We start from the raw sequence: 26561 nt of genomic DNA, 5'->3' as shown, positions 1-26561 counted from the left end.
AACCCCCTGGTGGACTTGTTGAGACCTCCCTCTTGCCCGTATGTTGCCTCTTTCCACTCCCTTGGCTCATTTAGAGCCAGCCTTGTCGCCCTCTGTGTAATATGCCCACACCTGGTGCAGAAACTTTCTAATCTGCAGCGGGAGAAACCCCCTGTGTCTTATCACTTGAGCATTTCATTTCAAATCTGGATTGAAAATTTCCCTCTCCTCCCTCCCCTGCTCTCCCACAAAAGCGCCACTCTCCACCGTTTCTCCTTGGTAGCTGTGTTATTTCACTCTTTAAAGCATTTTAGGGATATAGGCCCCAATTCAGCACCGCACTCCTGTCCGTGAGTAACACTCTCCCTGTTCAGCAAAGCCCCATTCAAGGCAGTGCGCTCAGAGAGAGCGTGACTCATGGACTTCCCTGCTTTGCTGACCTGGAGCTGTAGTGTTGATGAAAGACGCTATTCAGAATACAGTTGCATTTATCTGATACTTCAGCTGACATGGGTCTTTTTAACTCTCCACGTGCATTTTTATAGTAAACACCTCCTGAGTATGTCAAGGAAATCCATGGCCTAACACAACTGCAATTAAGTGGTGTCACACGTGGGTTACAATCAGCAAACCCGAGGGCTTTTTTCTGAGTGACAGGCAGCGCCTCCCTCTCACTTATTGCTGATCTTTTCTAACACGTGCCTCCATAATGGAGCGAGTGTGGGTCCTCGGCGCCTGATTCCCCTCTCACTACTTCTCTGCTTGGGTAACTCCAGTGACTTCAGGGTAGAGAATCACCCCCTTGATATTTAAACAGTGGGCCAGACTTTTGGCTGGCGTAACTCCACTGAAATCAATATTTGGCCCAATATGTACCGCAGGGAATAGAATGTCTTTTGCCATCCAAGGTAGCCCAGTCAGCATGCTAATTCGAGTATCCCTTGAATTTTGCTATAGTGTGATTGTACCTTTGGCTGTTAAGCCAATGGTGTTTGTAACCTTTTATGTCATAGGCCTGGCCTGGCCTGAACGAATGTAATTGAATGTAGCAAAATCCTGTTCAGCTCCCAGTGTGTTTATAAGCATGAAACCAGATCACAGATGTGCCTTTTTCCATCAGTCACTCCTTCTAATGTAATAGTTCCATTGTGTAAAGTGATGATACGTGCTCAGACCTGGCCGAAATACCTACTTTTTCTCTGAACTTCGTTGCGACTCTGCTTGGGTATTTGGAAAGAGTTTGGAGGTTAAATCTTAAGAATGTCCAATATAAATGTTGCCCAGGGTAGAAGTCCACAGCATGCTTCTTTGTATCTCTGCTTCCATCTGGTGGACAAATGCTGGCTACTGGTCTTTTTCTGCACAGGGTCCTGACTCAGGGATTTTCCCCAGTCCTCTTTTAGAGCATGTTTGCATTATTCTAAAGAAGAGGTCTTCATTCAGACACACTTGGGACTTCAGCAAAATTTGGATCCAGATCTAAACTTTGGGGAGTTGGACCCAACTCCAGTAAAAAACCCACATTCAGTTCACAGCATGGTGCATGGAGTGGGTTTCATAGGTGCCTTGTTGGCAGAAGACTGCAGAAGCTTCCTGTGTTTCTGGGTCTCCACTCTTTAACACTGCAGGAAAATCTTCTAGGTTAGTTTGAAACAGACATGTCAGTGGGTTACATTTCCTAATCCCAAACTTCCTTGTTGATAATCCTGCTACTTTACACTAACATAATTCGTTTCATTTCTAGATTATGTGTTTACTTGCGCATAAGAATCTGTTTCCTTGCTAGCCTTGGGGTTGGTGTCAACCAACACTAGGGGGAGGTTAACTAGACACTTAGGGTACGTCTATACTTACCCGCTGGTTCGGCAGCAAGCAATCGAACTTCTGGGTTCGATTTATCACGTCTTGTCTGGATGCGATAAATCGAACCCAGAAGTGCTCGCCGTCGACTCCGGTACTCCTGCTCGGCGAGAGGAGTACGCGGAGTCGACGGGGGAGCCTGCCTGCCGCGTCTGGACCGCGGTAAGTTCGAACTAAGGTACGTCGACTTCAGCTACGTTATTCACGTAGCTGAAATTGCGTATCTTAGTTCGAATTGGGGGGTTAGTGTAGACCAGCCCTTAGATACCATGGTGATGGGCACCAGTATAAGATAGAGGGCCATGTTGGTTTGTAAGCTGTAAATACACACTTTTTTTCTGCTAATATTGATGACTTCATGTGAATGAAGAGATTCTAATTAGACCAAAGGGGGAGGGGTTAGAATCACTTGATACTGTTGGATCCCAGCAAAGAGGGTAAACTCAGATGTGTGAGACAATCTAGCCCCAATGCCAGCTGCCACCCAGGAAGACCGAGAAATCCAAGTGGGAATATCCTAACGCTGCATCCCTAGCTTATGTGTTTTGCTCTACTACCTGCACCTTAGTTGATGCTCTGTTTCTAATGTCCTGTGTCATGTCTTGGTCTGAGAATTAGAATTTCTGTGCTGAAAACAGCTTCCGGCGCAAGGCTGTCGGCAAAGCTGTGACTTTCTGCACCAGTGCCAAGGAACTGGGAGCATTAAGGTATTTTACTGACTCGGAGTGAAATTGTTGGGGGAATGTTATGCCTTCAGAGGAGCCATGGAACTGCTTCTGCCCCTTATTAGAGAGACAAAGTGGGTGAGGTAAGATCTTTTATTGGACCAATTTCTGTTGGGGAGTGGTCTCTTTCACCAACAGATGTTGGTCCAGTAAAAGATATTACCTCACCTACCTTGTCTCTCTAATATCCTGGGACTGGTGCGCATATCTACCCCTTATTCACCATGTAGACAGTGCCACAGTTAATCCTTAGAAACACATGCATTGCCATACCAGATAAAATCACTTGTCCAGCAAATCCATTGTTCTACCTCTGGTCGTGACCAATGTTTGATATTTCGGAGTTAAACAACCCTCTCACCCTACTAATACAGCTGTGCAACTCTGCAGTGCTGAACATGTAGGAGAGCTGGAGAGCATGCTGGGTGCATGTGTCTTTCTGCAGTTCCTTCCTGTCCCCCCACCTGATCAGTTTACCCCTTAAAGCATAAGATTCAATTCCCCTTATTTTAGCTCACGTTAGGCAGATGCAGACTGTAACCTCATGCTGTATGTGGCTTTGTTTGCTGGTTTGTTCCTAAAGTGGTGACGCATTGGGATCAAAACCAGGAACTTACAGAGTCAAGACACTTCGTGGTAGATCCTGACCCTGTTGGAGTCCAGAGCGAAACTTCCTTTGACTTCATTGAGGGCACAATTTCACCCATGGTTCATCAGATAAATCACCCCATCCCTTTACCCTGAAAGTGGTTGCATGGCCCCTTTTCACGGACAGTCATGGGTGGGTCTGGCTTCTGGAAGGAAGCAGTTTTATTGCCAGAGGGAAGCTGCTGCAGCTGGATTAGGAACCAGGAATTCTTCCATTAATCTTACTCCATGGTATATTAGCTTTCTTACTTTTCTTCTCCTTCCACCTTGTCCTCTGCTGAAGAAGAAATTGAGGAGGGCAGGGTGGAGGTGAAGTAGAGAGAATACTTACCCATCTTTATGAAGTGCTTTGAGATCTGAGGATTAAAAATGCTGCATCTAAGAGCTAAATACTGATATTACTGTATGCATTTTGCAATACACCAGGCTGACAATGAAGCATTCCCTCTTGTATGGACACCAAAGGGCTGCCTGTGCCTCCCAGTGAAAATGACGTGCACTTTTTGGTAACTTCAGCAAGCAGGGTCTAAAAGACTGACAGCGTCCTTGAAGGCACACAATATTCTTTGTCAGGAACGAGAGCACCTAGAGCAACCTTAAGGGAGGTTGTAATTACTTGTATTGTGCAGCACTGCAGATCTCCTACCTGGCGAAGAAAACAACAGCATCCTTCAGAAGGCAGTGAATCTCTTTCATTAGCTGCAGAGAGAATAGGATTCCTAGTGTCAAAGCTGCTGTCAACTGATAAAAAAATTCTAGTTTTGGCAAAGACATTTCCTGTCTCCGTAACCTCTTCTTATAAACTTGGCTGAGAGAGTCAGAAGGTTCACTTCAAACAAAAAAAGACCACTCTTGAGTGTCCGGAAGTTGTGCGATACGTATACACACTGGATATAGATATATCTCCCGATGGCAGTGGTTCCCAAACTTTAACAACCTGTGAACCCCTCTCACTAAAATGTCAAGTCTCGCGAACCCCCTCCTAAAAATTAATATTTCCCGGGATTTTCTCCTTTACCTGAGTATAAATTATAAAAGCAGCGATCTTGGAAATATAAAATTTGTTTTTATGACATGCTTATTACACACTATTTATTATTAAATATTATTTATCATTACAGCATTTTTATTCCATTATGAAAATGGCAACACTCTTCCAAGATCTTACTTTCGTAGCTTGTATCACTTTGATTAAGCCTGTTATAAGACAAGGCTCCTATGTTTAATCAAGGAGTACAGTATCAGATGTGAAACAGCATGAAGGTATTTAAGAAGCCAGCTCAAAGAGTTCCTCTTACACAAGCATTCAGGGCTTGAGCAGTCCAGGCAAACAATGCACATTACAACAAAGCTTAAACTTGTTCTTCATAATAATTTTAAAAACAATACTAGCTGCCTATTTAATTTTGAAAAAAGCAAACAATATCCGCCTCTCTTTCCATTTCTTATAAGGAGTCTTGAAGTTTAAATCTCCTCAGTGTGATAGATATGCTTGCTTTGATCTGCTTAGCTCTTGGAAGTCCAGGGGCTCCGGGCTGCTGGCCCAGTGCTGCCCAGGGTCCCTAGGGACAGCTCTGTCCGCCATTAGGGAATTTGTCCCCGAAAACCCCTTGTAACATTTCGCAAACACCCAGAGGTTCACGAACCCCAGTTTGGGAACCACTGCACTATGTGAATGCATAAACACTTTGGATTATCTATACATACATCTATAACCTCTGTGTGTTGTATGTAATATATATATTTTGACTTGTTCTTTGTGCACAAAGATGAAGAAGGTGTGGTGTGCAGAGAACTGATCTCTCAGTGGTTGACTTTAAAACCTAGCAGCTGGTTATCAGAATGTCTGTGACAACCTTTCCATATTAAAAACAAAGAAATCCACCTTTCTGCTTACAGACAGGATTCAGCTATTAATGGGTGAAGTAATAAATGTGAACACAAACCAAGGATTTCTAGTATTTTATTCGGTAGCTTCCTAGGAATCCTTAGAAAACCCTTTCCTGACCACAGTTCAGCGCAAAACTTTGCCAGCTTCAATATTGTGGAATTTGGCCACTCATTTTGTGCACACAGCATTTGCAGCTGGGCTCAAAGCCCCTTGAAAATCTGGCCCTTTGTGCTGGTTAAAGGGACGCTGTCAACTAGAGTGAGTCTCAGATTTTACCATTTTAAGGAATTAAATTGAACTTTTGTTCTGAAGACAAAAATAATAGTGATGAGGGCTGCTTACCAGATTTAATGTGACGAGAAATTAGATGGACCTAAGATGTAGATTCCAGATCAAACTTTGCATTGGAATTCCTCTAAGTATGGGCACGTTCAGATCTGGGGTTCTGGTTTGGTCCATTGTAGAGGTTCTGAACCACAAAGTGCCTGCTCCTTTTATTGGAGCTATGTGGATGGGACCTGGGGTTGGTGCAGAATTTCAGTGGGGCTCCAGGCGTGCATCCACTTTCACTCACATGGATCTGATTGCAGGATCGGAGCAGGACTCTAGATCAGGTTCTACACTTTCTCAAAGTCCCACAATGTTTGGCTGTGGGCTTGTGGTTCAGGGCTTGACTTGAACAGAAATGTTGATCTGAAATAGAAACTCATTCCCCTGAAGTCTTGCGTGTCCATTCCAAACCCAACCACATGGCACTCCTATTGGAGAACCAGGAAGTGAACGTAACCAGAAACAAAGGTGAAATTGACCAGACCAGTTGAGTGAACTGCAAAAAATGTAACAAACTGTAAACGGTGAGGAAGAAAAGTCTGTTTTCTGTGTTGGTTTGTTCTTGAAATGGAGGTAAGGAATTTGCTGGTTTTTAATATAAATGGAATGTGGACAACACTTCTTTAAAGAGTTTCTTTTATCCCTCTTTTATTTTTTTCTGGGTGTATTAGGTTCCCAACCAGCAGTGACTCAAGATGTCGCAATTGTTGCTGCTCCAGAGAACACCACAGTGGTAGTTGGAGAGAGTGCAGTCATGGAGTGCATGGCCTCTGCAGATCCCACCCCATTTGTCTCTTGGATACGACAGGGTAAATGAAGATAATTATTCTTTTGATGTTGAGAGGAGTCTATGGCCACTTTATTTTTAAAATCTATTAAAAGAGAAAGTGCTGTGGAAGAGAGGGCGCTTTTTAAATTGCTAACAACCATATGGGGGCTGCGTACGCAGTGATCTGGAGTGTCCTTTCTGAGCTGGGATTACTAATTGAATCTAAAATGTTACAAAGCATGCAACTTATTTTATAGTTGTTTGATCTGTAAAATATATGAAATTCTGGTTACTTGATGCCTTTTGATCTAAATTAGTCATGGCAGTATTGTATGAGCCAGAGCATTGAAGGTCACCGTATAAGGGTCAGGTTGATGACACTTCTTTTGTAGCGGTTCAGAAAGGTTAGTGGGAATTTTAACACATCTGCTGTTGCTTTGTAAAAATAACTTTTGTTATCTTGCAGGATTATAAAATGTGATAAAGATTCTTTAGTCATTTAAGAGGCCTTGTTTTCAAAAGTAAATCCTCTTATGGTCAAGATAATGAAGGTCTGAGAAAGAGTAAAGATATCATTAAGTGCCTATAAACGAGCCAGACTGACTTTCATGTGTCAAGGGCTGATCAGCCTAAATCAGAAGTAGGGCTGGTGTAACCATCACTGAGGTTGTATCAGATGTTTCACATGAGCGATTAAACATTGAAACTTGCCATGTGGGTTCTCAGCCCAGGAACCGCTTATCAAAAACATATTGAAAGAGTTTTCAAAAATCTATGTTATGACATAAGCCTCTTTCCTCGCCCTCATAACCATTTAATCAAATCAGTCTTTAGCTGTAACTTGCCTGCTCCAGTGGCTCTTCGTTAATGGCAATGTTTTTGGATGTGCTAATATTTCCTATTCTCCCCCCCTGCCATCCCCCCCCCCCCAAAGAAAAAGCTTGCAGGTCTCAGTGTGGGGAATAAAACCAGGGAGGATTAATCATTGAGGCAAAGCTGGAAGCTCGCATTTCATCCCGTGTACTTAAGACATAATTAGCAATACCCATCTTTCCCATGCTACATAATTTATTCATTGCTACATCGAGAGCGGTGAGTGCCCAGAGTATTTGTAATCAGAGTCAATTAGCACAGTGAGAGTTTGGGTATTTTTTTTTAATTAAATGGGTGGCGCATTTTCTTTCAAGCTTTGATTTTTAAATGTTTGTTCCGTGTCCTCGGTTTTTCGGTCTGAATGTCCTTGGCTTAGCATGGATGAGCTGATTGGGCCTCATCAGTCTTCATGTGGTTATTAAAATAGATTTGGTTCCAAAATGGCAGTAAAAAGCAGGGCTGAGAGCCTCTGGATGAGTAAAGTCCTGTAACGTTGAGGGTTTCAACTGTAGGTTGCCAGTTCAAACTCTGCCACGGTTGGTATCGTCAGTTCCATCTGGGGTCAGGTTTTCAAGTCACTTGTGTTCAGGCACGTGTGCAAAATGTGCCTGCAGTTGCGTTCCTGAATTGAACGCCTGGGTACTGAATTGTGGGCCCATCCGCAGACCGGGCAGTAAATGTGAGGGTGTGTAGACTTTGCTCACAGCTGCGTTCCACATCCACGGTGCTACGTGAGTGAGTAGCCCTTGCTCCTTGGAGCAAGTCACCACTCGGAGGAGGATGCATCTGTGTACCCTGAAGGCAGGAAGCTTGTCTCCAGCCTTGACTGAATGCAGCCAGCAGTGGGCTGTGGAGCCAGGAAGGCGTTTCAGCCTCTGCTTTCTAGGGCAGTGTCTTTGGAGGGTGGGGGGAATGGCAGAGTTTCCAGCTGGTGTGTTCTTGCTTGTCCTGTATCGCAGCAAGGATGAGAAGTTGCAGAAGTAGCAGAGATGTTAGCAGCAGTGCCAGGGTCGAAAGCAAGCACGGCTCTTGTGCGGGGGGGAGGAGGCGAACAGCATGGTTCCCCACCGTGCATTGGAAGCTGGTGGGTTAGTTTTGGAACCTAAAACAAAGCTCTAAAATAGTAAATCAGGCATGAGTGCAGGAGCCCCGTCTAGCTCAGCCTGGTAGCTGGCAGGTTGGATTTACAAGCGCCCAGAGAAGCCTCTCCTCCCGCAAGCAAATTCACCCACAAACTCAATCTGGCCCAAAGTCCCCTTGCTTTGCTGAAACCCTGACACAGAGCAGGCTGGGGATTCCCCAAAGGAGGGGACGCTTGGGTCACGTAGAGTCAACGTCGCTGGCCCCAGGCCACCGGCTTCCTCTGAGGTCTGTTGGGAGCAAGGTGGCAGCAGGGGCAGGAGCGGTGAGGGTGGCCTGCGTGGCAGAGAAGCCAAGGGTTGCTTTAAATTACACCCAGGCCATTTTGACTCCTGGCCAGCCCTGGATCAGCGTCCCCCCCCCCCCCCCCCCCCCCCCCCCCCCCCCCCCCTTTGCTCTCTGCTCTCTGTTCTGCGGAACTGCTGGGCCTCTGACCCAACATGGCTCCTGGAGCTTTGCAGCAGTGACGTTACAATTAAAGGTGTTCTGAGAAGGAACGGAAACGGGGCTCATGCCCTTTTCTCTTACGCCTCTTCTGAGGCCCCGAGAAGTCCTCCAGCAAAACCAGGCAAGGGGCAAACGCAACTCCCCGGGCTTTCAGGGGGAAGCTGAGGTTCCTCATCACCCCCCAGGATCGGGCCCCAAAGCCATTTATCACTTTCTCCAAGAACTCTCTTTCTTTGCTGAAATTTCTCATGCCAGGAGAACTGTAGAGTCCCTGGATCTAACCTGCTTTCAAAGTGACAGTGCTGTGCATGGCAGTGTCCTAGCCACAGCAAGAAACAGACCAGAAGTCTTCAAATGTAGCTGATCTGACAAATCTTTGTCAGTTCCAAGTTAAAGGCTCATGTGGAAAATTCAGCCTTTGCTGTTCATGACAGGGTTAGGTTTCAAAACCCAGGCCAGTAAATTCCCATGTAATCAAACTGGCTAATATGTTACAGGTCAGTAACCAGAGCAGGTACATAAAAATTTATTAGCGGGTTTGGCAAATTCATTGCATCCTCCGTGTTGTGAGCCAGTTCAGTACAGCTTCCAGGAGCCGGACAGGAAAAAATCTCTTCAGTTAATGGTGACTCACAGCTCTGGCTCCTTGTAAAACAAAATGTGCTTGTGGGGTTTTTAGCAGACAAATACACGCTGGATTCCATCCCTCAACCTGGTCCAGTAGGCATGTAATAAAGCAATTATCTTCTTCACATATGTCAGCCTTAGATATGATCTGAATCCAGACACCCCGGAGCATAGGGGATGTTTGGCTCCAAGTCACAACTTCTTGGCTATAATGGACTAAATCCAGATCCAAACTTGGGATCAGTTTGGATCAGGATGAGAACTAGTCTGAGTCCATCCCTAGGAGAAACCCAATGGTGAAAATGATAAGCATGGGCTATCTCTTCTTCTCAGCCGCTACTCCTTGCCAGCGCAATATAGGTTCTTCTTGGGGAGAGCTGGTGTACGCATTAACTATGGGATTAAATCCGCACCACAGCTCTGCACCTGAAAGATGCCACCCATTGCTCAGCAGCAGAACAACTTTGACTTTCATTGTAGCAGAACATGTGCTCTGCTACAGTTAAGGTTGATCTGAAATTGTTCTGTAGCATCTATGAGTGTAGAGTGCTAGCATGAGCATTACTGACGTGCTGGGGCTTAGCACAAAGAGGGCACTGTTAAGGTTGTTTTGCAGGGGTGATATTGGTATATTTCCTGGTTTTCAGAGATTTACGTTAGCTACTCTCCATATTCTGGAAAGACACAAGGCTTAGCTGGCCAACCTTAGCTCTAGGTTAATGAAGTTTGGGGCATTTAATTTTTTATCATAGACCATTAAAAAATTGCTTGGATGCAGCATTATTCTTCCTGTTGGTTCTGCATTAGGAAGTAAATTAAGTTAATTAAAAGTTATAGAGCTAGAAGTGGCTTCCCCATTTTCCTCTGTTCTCCTTCAGTTATCCAGCTGAATTGCCCAATTAAAAACTGCCCCTAGTTTCCGGAGGTCAGCTATTTCATTTATTTACTTAAAGGTATTTCCAGGGCGCTCGTTGTCCAGGCGTCCGAGCACCACACAAACAATGAAGACTCTTGACAACCATTGGGAGAAGCAGGAAAGTAATACTATCTACATTATCCAAAGGAGAAAACTGAGGCACAGAGTGATTAAGTGATTTGACCGAGGCTATACACGCAGGAAGTCAGTGGCAGAGATGGGAATAGAAGCCATTTTATTATTAGTTATATTACAGTAGTACCTCAAGTATAGTCAGATCAGTACTATTTTGTGCTTGGTGCTGCACAGACATGTAGTAAGAGATTGTCCTTATCTCAAATTGCTTCCCGCCTAAATAGTCAAGACGGATAAAGAATGGGTGAGAAAAAAAGTGCCATGTATCCCCATTTTACAGATGGGAAACTGAGGCCCAAAGAGACCAACTGACTTGCTCAAGGTCATGTACAGAGGCAGAGCTAGGAATTGAACTTTTCCTGATGGTTATTAGTTAAAATCTGGAACCCCTGGTGTCTCGCCGGGATCCCTAATGTAGGCTTTACACCCATGGTGTGTGTTTTTGTGCTCCGCAGATGGAAAGCCTATTTCCACGGACGTGATTGTGTTAGGCCGGACCAACCTCCTAATTCCTCGGGCCCAGCCCCATCACTCTGGCGTGTACGTCTGTCGGGCGAACAAACCCCAGACCAGGCAGTTCGTTACAGCTGCGGCTGAGCTCAGCGTCCTTGGTGAGTTGACAGAATGAACATTTCAGATGTAAACACCACTCCGGATAATTGCTTTTCCCCTAAAACCACATCCAGAGGCTCCCCCAGAAGTGATGCTCACGGCTCCCTCGCTGTGTCTAAGAGGGGAACGTAATTAGAAGAAAGCCATCAGGACCCAAGTATTCAATCCGAGCGTGGAATCGTTCTCGATGGCATTATTACCATTTCATTTTTCTGACTTACTGAAGCATTTTTTTTTCTTTTTGCAGAGTTCCCTTGTGAAAATCAGTATCAGCAACTAACTTCCAGTACAATGGAAGCCGTTGGGGAGAACAGCCTAGGAACAGGGAGCGAGTTGATACAGATTTTTGGGGGCTAGTCTAAATTAAGCCTCAAGAGTTTGCCTGGCAAACCCTCCCGTGGACCTGGAGCTGTTTCAGACATCATGTGGCTTGGGAGGAAAGGGCTTCCCTTGGCTTTTTCTTTTTTTACCTTCATTTCTCTGCTTTTCTTTCAGCACCTCCCAGCATCTCCCAGTCTCCTGAAACTATTTCCCGCACCCGCGCCAGCACTGCCAGGTTTGTCTGCAAAGCAGAAGGGGAGCCCGCCCCCATCATCCACTGGCTGAAGAACGGAGAGCCCATCCTGTCCAATGGCCGGGTGAAAATTCAGAGCAGTGGCAGCCTGGTGATCAACCAGATCGGGCTGGAGGATGCCGGCTATTACCAGTGTGTGGCGGAGAACAGGCTGGGGATGGCATGTGCCACGGCCAAGCTCTCGGTCATTGTGCGGGAGGGCTTGCCGAGTGCTCCCAAGAAGGTGTCAGCCGTCTCCCTGTCCAGCACCACTGTCTTAGTGTCCTGGGAGCGTCCAGAGTACAACAGCGAGCAGATCATTGGCTTTTCCCTGCATTATCAGAAGGCCCTGGGTAGGTGCTCGCGGTTTGCGTAGTTGGGTTGTTGTCACCACCGTAAAATAGCGGTGAGAACACGAATCCACGCGCTGCATGTCCCCCTTTGTGGGCTTGTGCTTCATTATTTATTTTTTAACTACATCTTGCCCAGACAGGAGCGGCTGTTCGCGTGTTCTTATCCTGTCAGATGGGGTGTGGTCAAACTGGGTGTGCTTAGCCTGACTGTTCAGGCGGCTGTACTGTGGTGTTTGCAGCACCTCTTCAGAGAACCTGCCGCTCATATTGACTTCTCCCCACTAGGGTCAGAGAAATCTAGTGAGACAACGGCGTTTCAGAGCACCTTACCCTAGGATTTTTTGGAAGCTCGGTTTGTATGGCAGAGCTGCCCTCCCTCCCCCACGCTTGTTAAGGCTGTTGTTCTATTAATGGGACGGAGCTAAGGATTTGGAGCCTTAAGACCACCTCTGGCTCTGCTTACCCACTTTTGCACATGCAGTTCATTGCACCTACCAGTTTTGCACATGCATATTGGGCAATTGGGTGCCTATCTCCCCATTCTGTGCATGCAAGAGACCATTTTTGTGATGCAATCAGTTGCATGACTGGAAATGGCCGTGCAAAAGTGGAAGCCTGGGATGAAAATTTGACCTTGAGCATCTCTGGGGAATGCTGTAGGAATGTGTTGCTCCCTAATCACAAGCCCAGGAGAACGGCAAACTGTTCCCTTGGCAACGAGGCAGGAGTGACCTTGTTCTAGTGTCTGTGTTTGAAAAACTTATTGGCAACCTGACATCACCCTTGCAGCTGGTGTTCACGCGCTCAAGAAATGGGTTTGCTATCTTATGTAATTGTACACTGCATGTCTTCTTCATGCGCAAGATTTGTACCAATGGGAAGTGTTGTAAACAAAGCAAGTAATATAATAAAAACCCCAGGAAAGGTTTTTTCCTGAGAGGCTTTTGGCTTGAGGCTTTAGAAGCTAGTACCACAGACCTGGCGTTCTGTTTCCTTTCCTGCGTCGTCACCACAGAATGCATGTTTGAAACAGGCCCCGGTGAATCCCACAGATGCAATGAAGAAATAACCATGCTGGGATTCTAATCTGGGATCCCAGCCAGACTGAGTAGTTTCCTACCTTCCAAATCACTGTTCCGTCTTCTGGCTGGCTGTGAAAAACTGAAAGAAGAGTAGGTGAACATCTGTAGTGTGCTCACTCGGACACTTCTGAAAATTTTACCCTCGGAAATTCAGGAACTTAAATCCCATTGATGTAGGCGCTTCTGAAAACTTTTCTGTTAGTCTTTATTCCATTCTGACACTGCTGTCCTTTTAATTTTATGTACATTTATTATGATTAAGGCTAAGATTTTGTCACGGATATTTATAGTAAAAGTCACGGACCAGTCACGGGCAAAAAAGAAAAATTAACGGAAGCCGTGACCTGGCCGTGACTTTTACTAAAAATATCCCTGACAAAATGGGGATCTGCAGGTCCCCACACCGCCTGAAGCAGGGCAGCTGTGCAAGGGCTAGGCGCCACCTGCAGCTCTGGGGGCCCCTGCTGCCCATGAGGGTCAGGAGCTGTTGGGTGTCCCCGCCTCCCGCAGCTCCAGGGGCCTGCCACGGCCTGGAGCTCGGGGTTCCCCCCCATCCCCACCGGCAGCTCCAGGGGTTCCTTGCCCCCTGGGGCGGCCAGGAGCTCAGGGGTTCCTCTGAGGCGGCCAGGAGCTTGGGGGTTCCCCCACCACCAGCAGCTCCTGGGGTTCTCTGCCACTCAGGGCGACCGGGAGCTCGGGGTTTCCCTCACCACCCGTGGCAGACGGGAGCTGAGGGGTTCCCCCGCCGCCTGTGGCGGACAGGAGCTGCAAGGTAATCCACCGCCTTCTGCGGCAGTACCCCACAGTTCCCTGCCCCCACAGGCAGCGGGGAACCCTGCAGCTTCCGACCACTGCAGCCCGAAGTCACGGACGTCGTGGAAGTCACAGATTCTGTGACTTCCGCGACGTCCGTGATTAAATCATAGCCTTAATTATGATCAGTGAATGTACAAAACACCAGAAAAACGCTTGGTGCCAAGGGGCAATGACAGTGACTAAACCAGTCAAACTTGGGTCCCTAAAGCTAGGCGTCGACATCTACAATCTGAATCCGGGGTCTGACTTTCAGACAATTTAGCTGAGAATCTCCCACGTCTGCGGATGTCGGTGGGAAGCAAGAACTCACGTGAAAATCAGGCTGCTTATTGAGGTGCCTTAGGATGGATTTAGGTGCTTAACTTGGGCTAAAATGTTCACACGTAGGCATCTAACGTCCTGCCCAAAGAGTTCAATGCCTAAGTTAAGATTTGCTGGAACATGACGGAGGAAGGTGGCAGACAGTGACAGAGGGAGGACCAGGGGTAAGCCATAGTGGTTTCAAAGAGGGAAGGCTACAGTTTGTAGGCTTTGTGGAAGAGCTGATTTTGGACTTGACAGGTGTCTTGCTCGTTGTACTGATGATGGGTTTTTGCCTTGTCTCTAGGAACTGATAATGTGGAATACCAATTTGCTGTCAATAATGATACCACTGAGCTTCAAGTGAAAGACCTGGAACCCAATACCAATTATGTTTTCTACATGGTTGCGTACTCCCAGCTAGGAGCCAGTCGGACGTCCTCTTCCATTATCGTGCGGACACTGGAGGACGGTGCGTTGAGTAGACATGCACGGGTGTGTCTGAAAGTATTCTCAAACGATCAAGTAATTGTTACGCTTCGCAAATGGAAACATCACAAAACACCCTACAGAGAATGGTGTCAGCTTGCAGAAATCCAGACGCGCTGTGAATGTGGCCTGTTGCGTCTGGATATTTATTTACGCGGGTTTTTTTTCAGAGAGTGGGGAACAGTGATCTGCATGGGCAGCAACAGGCATTAGATATTATCCTGCTGTCTTCTGATCCTGGTGCAGTTGACACATAGGCACCATTACTTGAACTGCATTCAGCTGGTCTGGATTTGTATTTAGGTAACAATGATTTTGCTCCATGTGGACTTGATCCAAAGCCCACTGAAGCAAATAGAAAGACTCCTATTCACAGCCAGCGGCTTGGGGTCAGGCCTGCAGTCAAGTCTATTAAAAGATTATATTTTGCATTTATATCACCTTTCATTCCAAGTGTTCCAAAGCGTTTCTTAAATCGTATATACAGAACACTGCCAAAATGCAGCCTCACGGGGGCGCTGGCCAACTAGCCCATAACATGCTGTAGGACATTAAAGGGAAATTTTGGCCACGTACCAGGCAAACCCCTTCTGTTATGGGATCTGTAATGTCCATACATGACTTGTAAAGTTTAATCTGAAATTCACCCACTTAGTAAACTGCTTGATCTCTGTGTATCTGTGTAATGGGGTACAGTCACTGCTGGCGGTGCCCCCTTGTGGCTGGTCTGGGGATCATGTCTCGTATAGTCTAGTCTAGTGCCCCTTTCCATCAGTCACTCAGTCGCTGCGGTGTCTCTCCTCCCGTACTTCACAGCGCTCGCTCTTCATGACTCAGCCCTCCAGATGGGTCACTTTATAGTCTTCCCCCTCCGGGGTCCCAAAGTCCCTTTGGACCAACTGTCCATACGCTGTCCCAGTCTTCCGTGCCAATTACCAGTCTGTGCCACTTCCCCGGTGGCTGCTAAGGAAACCTGAGCCCGCCCACTACCCCTGCTGCTCTCCACTTCCTGGCTTATACAAGTCCAGCCTGCTCCTGCCCATCTGATCTTCATCTTCAGTTAGACTTTTTCAATCAATCCCGACTCTCCCCCCGGTGCAGTAGAAGGTTAATTGGCCCCTTCTGAGCCACCATAACCCCGACAGGGCTGGCGTGAGGTGTATTCCCTGTCACACACTGCCTCGGAGGTATGAACAGCTGCCCGGAATACCAGTCTGTGGTTCTAGGGAAACTTGTTTTTCAAACCTGATGCTTAGATCCTTGAGCCATCCCCCGTGGCATTAAATCTCTCTGTTTCCATGGCAAAAAACTGAAAGCAGATAGGCCTGTCTAAAGCAAACTACCAAATCCTTAGTGGAACAGGGAGCATTTCTGAATGTCCTGAGGATATCTGTGTTTAAATTCTGGAAGCAAACAGGTAATGAAACATTGAAATGCTAGTGGGGCAAAGACAGAAGTGGAAGCCGTTGTGGTCCAACCACAGGCATTAAGTATGTGAGACCCAACAAAGGGCATGGAGTGTCCGCAGCCACCAGCAGTTATGATTGTATGCTCTGCAGGGACAATACTTTCAGGACTGAGGGCACCCAAGGTTCGCCTGCCCAGAGGAGTGGGTCAGCTCGGGCAATCCCAAGCCAATCCCTGAACCTCTGAAGCCCCGTGGTTCAGACATACGTGCTCCCAAGTGGAGCTAATCCCCAGTTGCGCCTGTTGTTGAAGCAGCTTGTTGCTCTTGGTTTTGAACTGAGGAGACGTCTCATCTGTTCGTTGCTTCTGTCCCAGTTCCCAGCGCTGCTCCTCAGCTGTCTCTGTCGAGCATGACCCCGGCCGACATCAGAGTGACGTGGCTGCCTCTCCCTCCGGAGCTGAGCAATGGGAAGATAACGAAATATAAAATTGACTACTGCACCCTCAAGGAAGGTGAGGAGGAGACGGGCTCAGTGAGAAGTAGAGGTTGGTGCATTCAGTGCATGATTGCAGTTCTCAGAAACGTATTGTGTGTGTGGTTAATGCTGACAGAAGGTGCCGGACTGAAAACCTTTGGGACCAGAGGCCTCTGTTTATCCATAGGAGACGTGCAGCATAGAGACCAGCACTGCAAACTGCCCCACTGATGTGCCTCAAACCTCTCCTGAAAGGGTTAGACAAGAATTCACTCCCCAGAGCCCATTCTGTACCTGGCCACCCTGGGCTGGGCTCTGCCATTGCACTTGCCAGCTGTGGATTTCGTCCTGTCGGCCTATGGCCACGTGGGAACTGGACTGAGGTTTGCATTTCATATGGGCCAGCAAACAACCACCAGAGGGTAACAACGTCTGGCTGTCGCTGGTCCTTTGTGTTTAATGATCATAGGAGTAGGTGGGGAAGTGCATTCGATGAATTGGAAAAAATCAGATCATTGTGTCGAAATAAAACCGGTATCCTGGCAAGCCCATGTAACCACATTTGCCAGTTTTCGGCTTGATCTGGTTTTATTTCTATTGTTAGCCAGTATACTAACCCTTCAATGGGGACATGGGCACTTTCTCATCAGTGCCGGCTTCCCAGCCCTAAAGCATTCCTCGCTCTGCAGCTGCTCACCTCCAGGATGTAAGGAGGGGATTGCAAATGTGACAAAGGGTCACATTCCCATGGCTTTGAGCTGTGTTTCTGTTCTGCACCGTGACGCCTGGTTCTTGGTTTTAGTCTCGATGCCTAAAAGCGGTTGCAGCCAACCCAACGAGTCAATGGGAAGCGGTTGAAATGTTTGCACCACGGGGCTGATGTGTGGTTGTTTAAGGTATGTCCGCACTGCAGCTGGGAGGTGGGATTCCCAGCGCGGAGAGACAGTCCTGGGCTAGCTCAGCTCGAGCTCGTGTGCTAAAAATAGCAGTGTGGATCTTGCAGCACGGCTGTCAGCTCGGGCTACCCACCCGAGCTCAGACCCAGGGGGTCGGGCGGGCTTGGACCCGGGCGGCCAGCCTGAGCTGCCGCCAGACCTGCAGCTTCCACACTGCTGTTTTTAATGCACTAGCTCGAGCACACGTCTGTCTACCCGCGCCTGGTAACACACCTCCCAACTGCAGTGTAGACACAGCCTTCATGTTAAAGAACCGGGGCAAAATTCCCACAGGAGCTCAAACTGGATGAATCGTTTAAATGTGACCTTTGCATTAACCATAGGGCCACTGTTTGAATCTCTAGCAAGGCTGATCTTTGCAGCTCCGATGGAAATCTCCCACCAGGCTCTGTTTAAACCTTTAACTGAATGCACCTTATAACAGAGATGATCTGAGGAGGCAGTGTTAAAATCTGGGTCTGGATTAGATTTAGGCTGGATTTGAAGTGCCGTGAGTCGGGGGTAAGGTTCTTGGTTCATATCAGTTAATTTAAGGCTAGCATTTGGCTGCAGATTTGATGGCACCAAAATCTCAGTAGGGGCTCTTCTGAGATTTTGGCCCAGGGTATTGAGATGTCTGCCATCTAGAACGGTGGAAATTTCACCCCGTCAGCTGTTCTCGTGAGATTTCTGCCAGCTTCCCGCTGTCTCACGATTCCTGCTGTATCCAGACTGGAATTGTGTGTGTTCATTGGGGAGAACAGACCCCTTCCTGTTCTGATTGTGACCCAGAATCGAAACCGGAAAGGGATCGCTGAGTCAGGATTCCAGTTGTGGCTCATCTCTAGTTATAAATCATCATCGTGCTGTTACATGATAATGTGACCTGCAGGGAAGTTCGCCACTGGGCCGAAAGCCAGCACACGCACCATGCAAGTCTCATCTCAGCTTATTCGCAGCCCGGATCTCCTGCTGCTGGCCCTCGGCACAGGGGCAAATTCACCTGGATTGGAATAAAGACGTCTAATTGGGGTTTCCTTGGCTCTAGCAGATCAGATCTCCTCCACCGAGGTGGGTGCGAATGAGACACAAATCACCCTTGAGTCGCTCCATCCCAATAAAGTCTACAAAGTGCGCATTGCAGCCAGCACCAGTGCAGGGTATGGCACCCCTTCGGAGTGGACGCAGCATCGTACTCCTGACAAGGACAACCAAACGCATGGTAAGGTAGGGTGACCAGACAGCAAGTGTGAAAAATCGGGACAGGGGGTGGGGGGTAGTAGGCTTCTATATAAGAAAAAGCCTCGAATATCGGGACTGTCCCTATAAAATCAGGACATCTGGTCACCCTACGATGGGGGGGCGTGGCGTGCGCTACAAGCTCCTTTCTCTTCGCTGGGTCTTGGAACAGCACCCCTGTGAGGGTGGGAGGTCAATACCATGATCCCCATTTCACAGATGCGGGAAGCTGAGGCAGTTAGACTAGATGGCTTACCCAACCCCACACAAGGTTGTGTCTACACTAGGGAATTGTAGCATGAGGTCCCAGTCACACCAGAACCCCTCCCCTAACTTTCCATTTAGTGTAGGGAACCAGAATGCTTTTCCCCGTCCCATGCTGCTTGGTGTGTTTTTGACCCATCAAAAACACCATCACCTCCCAGATCTTCCTCAGGCTGCAGGCTATAAGCAAGGGCTCATGAAAAATGAGCGTGGGCGTGTCTGGAAGTGGGTAGGCAAAACCGACATACAGAGATGAACGCAGAGCTAACAGGCAGCAGCCGGTAAAAGTGGTGCTGTAGTTAACTCAAAATAGGGCAGGTAAACCCCACCCCACCGCAGTAGCTCTCAGTCACCAGCTCTATCTGCTAGACTGCACCCCCTTGCTATGTAGATGAACATCAGTTCTGTTATTCTGTGGTCATCTGGTTGGCCCATTCAGTGACAGAATCATCACCGCTCCTCTCTGGCACTTCAGGGGCATGTCCCCTCACTGGGACAGACCCTGCCTGTCCTTCAGAGGTAGAGAGAAGGAAGCCCCTTAACAAAGCAAGGAAACACCGAGGAGTTGCTGAAATGTGGGTTTCTTTCCTCTTGTTTTTCTAGTTCCGTTTGCCCCGACAGAATTAAAAGTCCGAGCGAAAATGGAATCCCTCCTGGTCACGTGGCAGCCCCCAGCCAACCATGCCCAGATTTCAGGCTACAAGCTGTACTACCGGGAGGTGGGCACGGAAGAGTCAAGTGACGAAAACCCCTCGGATGGCACGGAAGAGGAGAGCTGGGATGTGGGGCCCATAAAGCTAAAGAAGAAAGTGAAGCAGTATGAATTAACTCGACTAGGTTAGCTGGTGAAGTCTACTTCTTACCAACATGCACTGGCACTGCGGTTCCACCTTGCAGTGCAAGGAGGTCGTGATGAAGAACTTCTAAGAAGGGGCAAAGTTCTTTGGCTGCAAGCCCTTCAGATGTACCATTGCATCTTACAGAGTCTTTTACTACTGCTTTTTCTACTACTACAGAGTCTGAATGTACCTGAGTTCTAAAGCTCCTCCCACTGTTAAATCTTTAGCCAACTGTTGCAGGGATGAGTGTCCTGAGAGCTTAGGGGGCAGAAATTAATCTCTGTCTCTTTCAGGTACTTGTAAGACCACCTGTCAGTGCAGGATCCAAGTGCTAAATCATTTTTATAATATTAAATATTAAAATGCAGAAACTCCGGAAAGCTAATATAGTGGCAGATGATTCTCTAATCAGTGATTAAATTATATCTGGTGAAGCACAAATTGAAATGGTTGGTGTATCCTATGTTCGTATCTCAAAACTCAGCTCAGAACAATCATCTGTTCCCACCTACATATTTCTAAGAACCTCTCATAGAATCATAGAAGATTAGGGTTGGAAGAGACCGCAGGAGGTCATCTAGTCCAATCCCCTGCTCAAAGCAGGACCAACCCCAACTAAATCATCCCAGCCAGGGCTTTGTCAAGCCTGACCTTAAAAACTTCTAATGAAGGAGATTCCACTACCTCCCTAGGTAACCCATTTCAGTGCTTCACCACCCTCCTAGTGAAATAGTTTTTCCTAATACCCAACTTAGACCTCCTCCACTGCAACTTGAGATCATTGCTTTTTGCTCTGTCATCTGCCACCACTGAGAACAGCCGAGCTCCATCCTCTTTGGAACCCCCTTTCAGGTAGGTGAAGGCTGCTATCAAATCCCCTGTCACTCTTCTCTTCTGCAGACTAAATAACCCCAATTCCTTCAGCCTCTCCTCATAAGACATGTACCCCAGCCCCCTAATCATTTTCGTTGCCCTCCTCTGGACTCTCTCCAATTTGTTCACATCCTTTCTGTAGTGGGGGGCCCAAAACTGAATGCAATACTCCAGAGATGCAGTGCCTCACCAGTGCCGAATAGAGGGGAATAATCACTTCCCTCGATCTGCTGGCAATGCTCCTACTAATGGAGCCCAATATGCCATTAACCTTCTTGGCAACAAGGGCACACTGTTAACTCATATCCAGCTTCTCGTCCACTGTAATCCCCAGGTCCTTTTCTGCAGAACTGCCGCTTAGCCAGTCGGTCCCCAGCCTGTAGCAGTGCATGGGATTCTTCTGTCCTAAGTGCAGGACTCTGCTTTATCCTTGTTGAACCTCATTCGATTTCTTTTGGCCCAATCCTCCAATTTGTCTAGGTCACTCTGGACCCTATCCCTACCCTCCAGCATATCTACCTCTCCCCCCAGCTTAGTGTCATCTGCAAACTTGCTGAGGGTGCAATCCATCCCATCATCCAGATCATTAATGAAGATATTGAACAGAACCAGCCCCAGGACTGACCCTGGGGCACTCCGCTTGATACTGGCTGCCAACTAGACATCGAGCCGTTGATCACTACCTGCTGAGCCCGATGATCTAGCCAGCTTTCTATCCACCTTATAGTCCATTCATCCAATCCATACTTTTTTAACTTGCTGGCAAGAGTACTGCAGGAGACTGTATCAAAAGCTTTGCTAAAGTCAAGGTATATCACGTCCACTGCTTTCCCCATATCCACAGAGCCAGTTATCTCATCATAGAAGGCCGTCAGGTTGGTCAGGCATGACTTGCCCTTGGTGAATCCATGTGGACTGTTCCTGATCACCTTCCTCTCCTCCAAGTGTTTCAAAATGGATTCATTGAGGACCTGCTCCATGATTTTTCCAGGGACTCAGGTCAGGCTGACCGGTGTGTAGTTCCCCTGATTCTCCTTCTTCCCTTTTTTAAAGATGGGCACTATATTTGCCTTTTTCCAATCATCTGGGACCTCCCCCGATCGCCACGAGTTTTCAAAAATAATGGCTAATGGCTCTGCAATCTCATCCGCCAACTCCTTTAGCACCCTCGGATGCAGCGCATCCGGCCCCATGGACTTGTGCTCGTCCAGCTTTTCTAAATAGTTCTGAACCACTTCTTTCTCCACAGAGGGCTGGTTACCTTCTCCCCATACTGTGCTGCTCAGTGCAGCAGTCTGGGAGCTGACCTTGTTCATGAAGACAGAGGCAAAAAAATCATTGAGTACATTAGCTTTTTCCACATCCTCGGTCACTAGGTTGCCTCCCTCATTCAGTAAGGGGCCCACACTTTCCCTGGCTGCCTTCTTGTTGCTAACATACCCGTAGAAACCCTTCTTGTTACTCTTAACATCTCTTGCTAGCGGCAATTCCAATTGTGCTTTGGCCTTCCTGATTACACCCCTGCATGCTCGAGCAATATTTTTGTATTCCTCCCTAGTCATCTGTCCAAGTTTCCACTTCTTGTAAGCTTCCTTTTTGTGTTTAATCTCACCGAAGATTTCTCTGTTAAGCCAAGCTGGTCGCCTGCCATATTTGCTATTCTTTCTGCACATCGGGATGGTTTGTTCCTGCGCCCTCAATAAGCCTTCTTTAAAATACAGCCAGCTCTCCTGGACTCCTTTCCCCCTCAATTAGCCTCCCAGGGGATCCTGCCCATCAGTTCCCTGAGGGAGTCAAAGTCTGCTTTTCTGAAGTCCAGGGACCGTATTCTGCTGCTCTCCTTTCTTCCTTTTGTCAGGATCCTGAACTCAACCATCTCATGGTCACTGCTGCCCAGGTTGCCACCCACTTCTACTTCCCCTACCAATTCTTCCCTGTTTGTGAGCAGCAGGTCAAGAGGAGCACGGCCCCTAGTTGGTTCCTCCAGCACTTGCACCAGGAAGTTGTCCCCAACACTCTCCAAAAACTTCCTGGATTGTCTGTGCACTGCTGTATTGCTCTCCCAGCAGATGTCAGGGGATTGAATTCCCCCATGAGAACCAGGGCCTGTGATCTGGAAGCTTCTGTTAGTTGTCCGAAGAAAGCCTTGTCTACCTCCTCCTCCTGGTCTGGTGGTCTATAGCAGATGCCCACCATGACAGCACCCTTGTTGCTCTTGCCTCTAAACTTAACCCAAAGACTCTCAACAGGCTTTTCTCCAGTTTCATACTGGAGCTCTGAGCAATCATACTGCTCTCTCACTTACAGTGTTTGTAAGATGCATCTCTAATGCAGCCAAGCGTGTTTGTTACTTAAGGTTAAAAAGCACCTGAGATGTCTGCTCCAGATTAAAATACAACCATGAGTTAATCCTCACCACACCTCTCTGAGGTCGGTATTATTTTCCCCATTTTACAGAGGAGAAAAATTGAGGCCAAAAGGTTCAGAGCTGGTGGTCAGAGAACGAGTCTGAATCCCAGCAATCAGATCTGAAAGATAACCTTCGGCAACAAGATGCTTGTAACCATTTACGACAATAGATTGTCTGTATAGTATAGAGTAATTAGTTAATTAACCAACTGATAAGAAATCAGACATGCCACATGTACTCTTGAAATAGGACTCTCCTACTTAGACTGTTTCCCTCCTCGGCCCCATGGCTCACCCTTGTAATTGTCGCATCCTGTAACTAGTTGGTTAATTACTAGACTCAGAGCTACAATATGTAGGGCTCTATGGGACTGATCTTCAGCTAGTGTAAAATCAGCATAACTCCCTGGAAGTCAATGCAGTTGTGCTGATTTTCCCCAGCTGAGGATCGGGCCCCATATAATGCAGCATTTTGCTTTGTTGACAAAGGCCAGCTGTTGAAACAGCAGTCTGAGTGTGCGTGCCAGCTTGATTTACACACCTAACATATATTATGGATGGTTTAACAGTCAGTATATAGGACCTGGGAGGCTAACTTGTGTCACCACTAAATAAACTTCCCCCTCTAGAATTGCGTTACCGCTATGTCTACTCCTAGCCTGGAGAGGGTGTTAACAGTTACAAGTCACTCTGAAGCATTTAGATCTGTAATTACTGCACTGAGGAAACCACATCTGTACATCATGTCCTGTCCTTACCACTGACAAACTAGCGAGGAGAGTGGCTCAGGAATGATCTGAATTGGTTCCAAATGCTCTGGCACATCAGTGTTCAGAACATCACTTGTTCATCCGTAATTACTTCCTTAAATCTGGGCATCAATCATCTCTTGATGGTTTCCTTATGATGGGGCTGATGTGGATTAACTATCGTAACTTCATGAAGAGGCTGAAATGTCTTCCAGTTGGGGACATCCTCTTTTGCTTTTCTGTGGAAAGACGTGCTCCTGGGGGCTTGGAAAAGGGAAGGGGTAGAAGCGCCTAGCATACGCTGAGAATGCAAAGGTGGCGGGGAAGGCAGGGGAATGTGAAAACCCATCAAGAGTCTAAGTAGGAGCGTGCTAATTGAAGGCTAGACTGTGCAACCCTTGCACTGGTGAGTGCCCGCTCACACAAGCAGGTGTTGATTTCGTTGAGGTTACGTGTGCGAGTCAGGATTGCACAATCTGGCACTTGGCGAGACTATTGCAATTCAGTTGAGACAAGGGGTTGGATAAGGAACTGCAAAGTATTAAAAAGGGAACAGAGTCAGGAAAATCATTGTGCAGGAAATAGGAGAAATGGGACATTGTAATCAACACAAGTCTGTCATTCCGGGCTTAACCCTGATACGTGCTGAGCTCCAAGAACTCTCATTGATTTCAGTGGACAGTCTAGGTCTGACTCTAGCAATTAATCACTAGTAACGGAATGCAACAACCAGGGCCGGGATCTAGAAGAAAAAGAGACACTGAGGGCCTAATTCCGCCATCCGTGTTAATGGCTAGTAAGTAGTACCTTACTTTGGGAGCGGTACCAGGTACTTCTTAGCCTGAGAAAGGTGGGAGAGTCAACGCTTAACGAGCACTTAAAAAAATGAATGCAAAAATATATATTAGTCTATTGGAAATATCACAGCCATCCAGATCCCATATTTGAAGCGATGCAGAGTAGATTATTCTGGATCAGTTTAATATAGGCATTCACATATATGAGGGGATGCGACAAAATCTATCTGTTTTCACCCTGCCTGCTAGCTTCAATAGCAGATCTTGACAAGTATCCTGTAAGCTTTCAGATACTGAACTTCTGGGGCTCAATTATAAGAAACAGGAGCCTTCGAAAACCAACGTGGCCTGATTTTCAGGTGGTGCAGTGGAAATGATCCGGATTCGTGTGCCGGGGGTTGCAGATACACATCCCAGCTTCTAGCTTGCATAAGTGACAAAAATTGATGCTAAGAATCTCCAGAGTGATAACTGCTGCCCCTTGCGGAAAGTTTGCAGTATCAAACCTCGTGTTTCACAATCTCTATTAGAGATCAGGATGAGGAGCAGAGTATCACGTCCGCTTGCTGTATGGTTTCCTGTATCTTCCTCTGAAGCATCTGGCGCTGGCCACGGTCACAGACTGGGCTAGATGGACCTCAGGTCTGATCCAGTCTGGCAATTCCTATATAAGTACTGAGCAGCCGGCTGCAACTTCTGGTGTCAATGGGATCCGCTGGATACTGGCACTCCTGGAAATCTGGCCACTCAGTTAAGTGCCTAAATGGGGATTTAGGAGCCTGACTTTAGGCTCCCATTGTTGTAAAATTTTGGCCACGATGTTTAAAAGGAAAAAGTTGTTACTGTTAACACAGTGTATGTGGGCACAGTAAGACTTGGCCTTTCCTTCCTGTCTTTGTGCTGTTTCTTCCAAGGCAGGTTGTCCACTACCGCGCATTTTGCAACGTCTTCCTTATTGCCCTGACTGTCCTCTCCCCAAACCAGACTCATTTCCCAAGGTTCCTCTCGGAAGCTTTTGTGAAGCTGAGAAAGTAACACACAGAGCGAAACTCTGAGCAGGCGTACGGGGAGCAGGGCCACTGATCAGTTCCGTGCCCCTGAGCCTGAGAACTCAGCGACTCTGTAGTCCAACCACGATAGCCCCTGCCCCAGTGAATTTCAGAAGGTCAGCCGGTCTGTTTTCATCATCGCGCAACACCCAGGCGGCTTTTGAGGGAGACAAAACTGTGTTTGCTTTGGGGAGCTTTTCAGCGAGGAAAATGTGGCCGAACTGTTTTTAGATTCCAAACGTGAACACGTATTGTGAAGCAGGGGCAGCCTTCCGTGCACCCTTTGGGTAATTGGCACCAATAGGCCCTGGGAGCATAATTGGAGCAGTAATAATAAAATTGGCATCAGTGAGACGGGCTTTGTGCTGCTTACGTTGGCACGGCAAGGGAGCCGGTGAGCCATCGGGGCAGGGGATGAATAGGCACGTCCCTAATTAACAAACTTCATCAGCTAAATGCAGCCGAGGGAACCAAAGAGACTGTGGGCTGCTTTCAGCGCCTTTCTGAACAAGGGACGAGATGTCCAGAGAGAATTGCCAGTTTCCCTCTATTTAAAAACTTTGAATCTTTTAAGTAGTTTCCTTGAATAAACATCCCTGCTAAAATGTCCCCCAACATGGCAGGAGAGGCTTCTAGTTTGTGAAAGACAAGAAGAAAGAGGCAGGCAAGCTTTGCAACGACCTTTTGGACTGCGTGAGCTAAGTTTGGTGTCCGTTGTAGGAACTAACGAAAGCGCAGCTAATGCTGCTGGGAGATATTCTGGGCCTTTTCCTGCTACCCCGTTTGGGGTCAGTGGAAGAATTGCCCTTGAAACGGGGATCTCTGTTTCCTTTCTGAAGGCGCCTGACTTTATTATTAAAGCAGCTGTGTCTGAGAAAGCGGTAGGCTCAGTTTGTTGTGGTGCGCACCGGAGTGTTTCTGACTGTAAGAATCTCTCTTGGTAGATGAGACAGATTGGGACTGATCCTGTGCTTCTGTG

General features: G+C 47.4%; 1 protein-coding gene across 1 annotated transcript in view; it reads left to right on the top strand.

Annotated features, from left to right (window-relative positions):
• Positions 1–26561, top strand: part of IGDCC4 (immunoglobulin superfamily DCC subclass member 4) — a 119822-nt gene that overhangs the window by 58517 nt on the left and 34744 nt on the right. The window contains exons 5-11 of the mRNA XM_029910756.1: positions 6105–6242; positions 10796–10951; positions 11448–11858; positions 14364–14528; positions 16328–16465; positions 18412–18585; positions 19470–19703. Of these exons, the coding sequence (XP_029766616.1) occupies positions 6105–6242; positions 10796–10951; positions 11448–11858; positions 14364–14528; positions 16328–16465; positions 18412–18585; positions 19470–19703 (1416 nt within the window). The remainder of the gene's footprint in view (positions 1–6104; positions 6243–10795; positions 10952–11447; positions 11859–14363; positions 14529–16327; positions 16466–18411; positions 18586–19469; positions 19704–26561) is intronic.

Source organism: Terrapene carolina, unplaced genomic scaffold (assembly GCF_002925995.2).
Source record: "Terrapene carolina triunguis isolate 2854851 unplaced genomic scaffold, T_m_triunguis-2.0 Scaffold67, whole genome shotgun sequence".
In the NCBI taxonomy this organism is placed as follows: Eukaryota; Metazoa; Chordata; order Testudines; family Emydidae; genus Terrapene; species Terrapene triunguis.
This window is presented reverse-complemented; position numbering and strand designations above follow the sequence as displayed.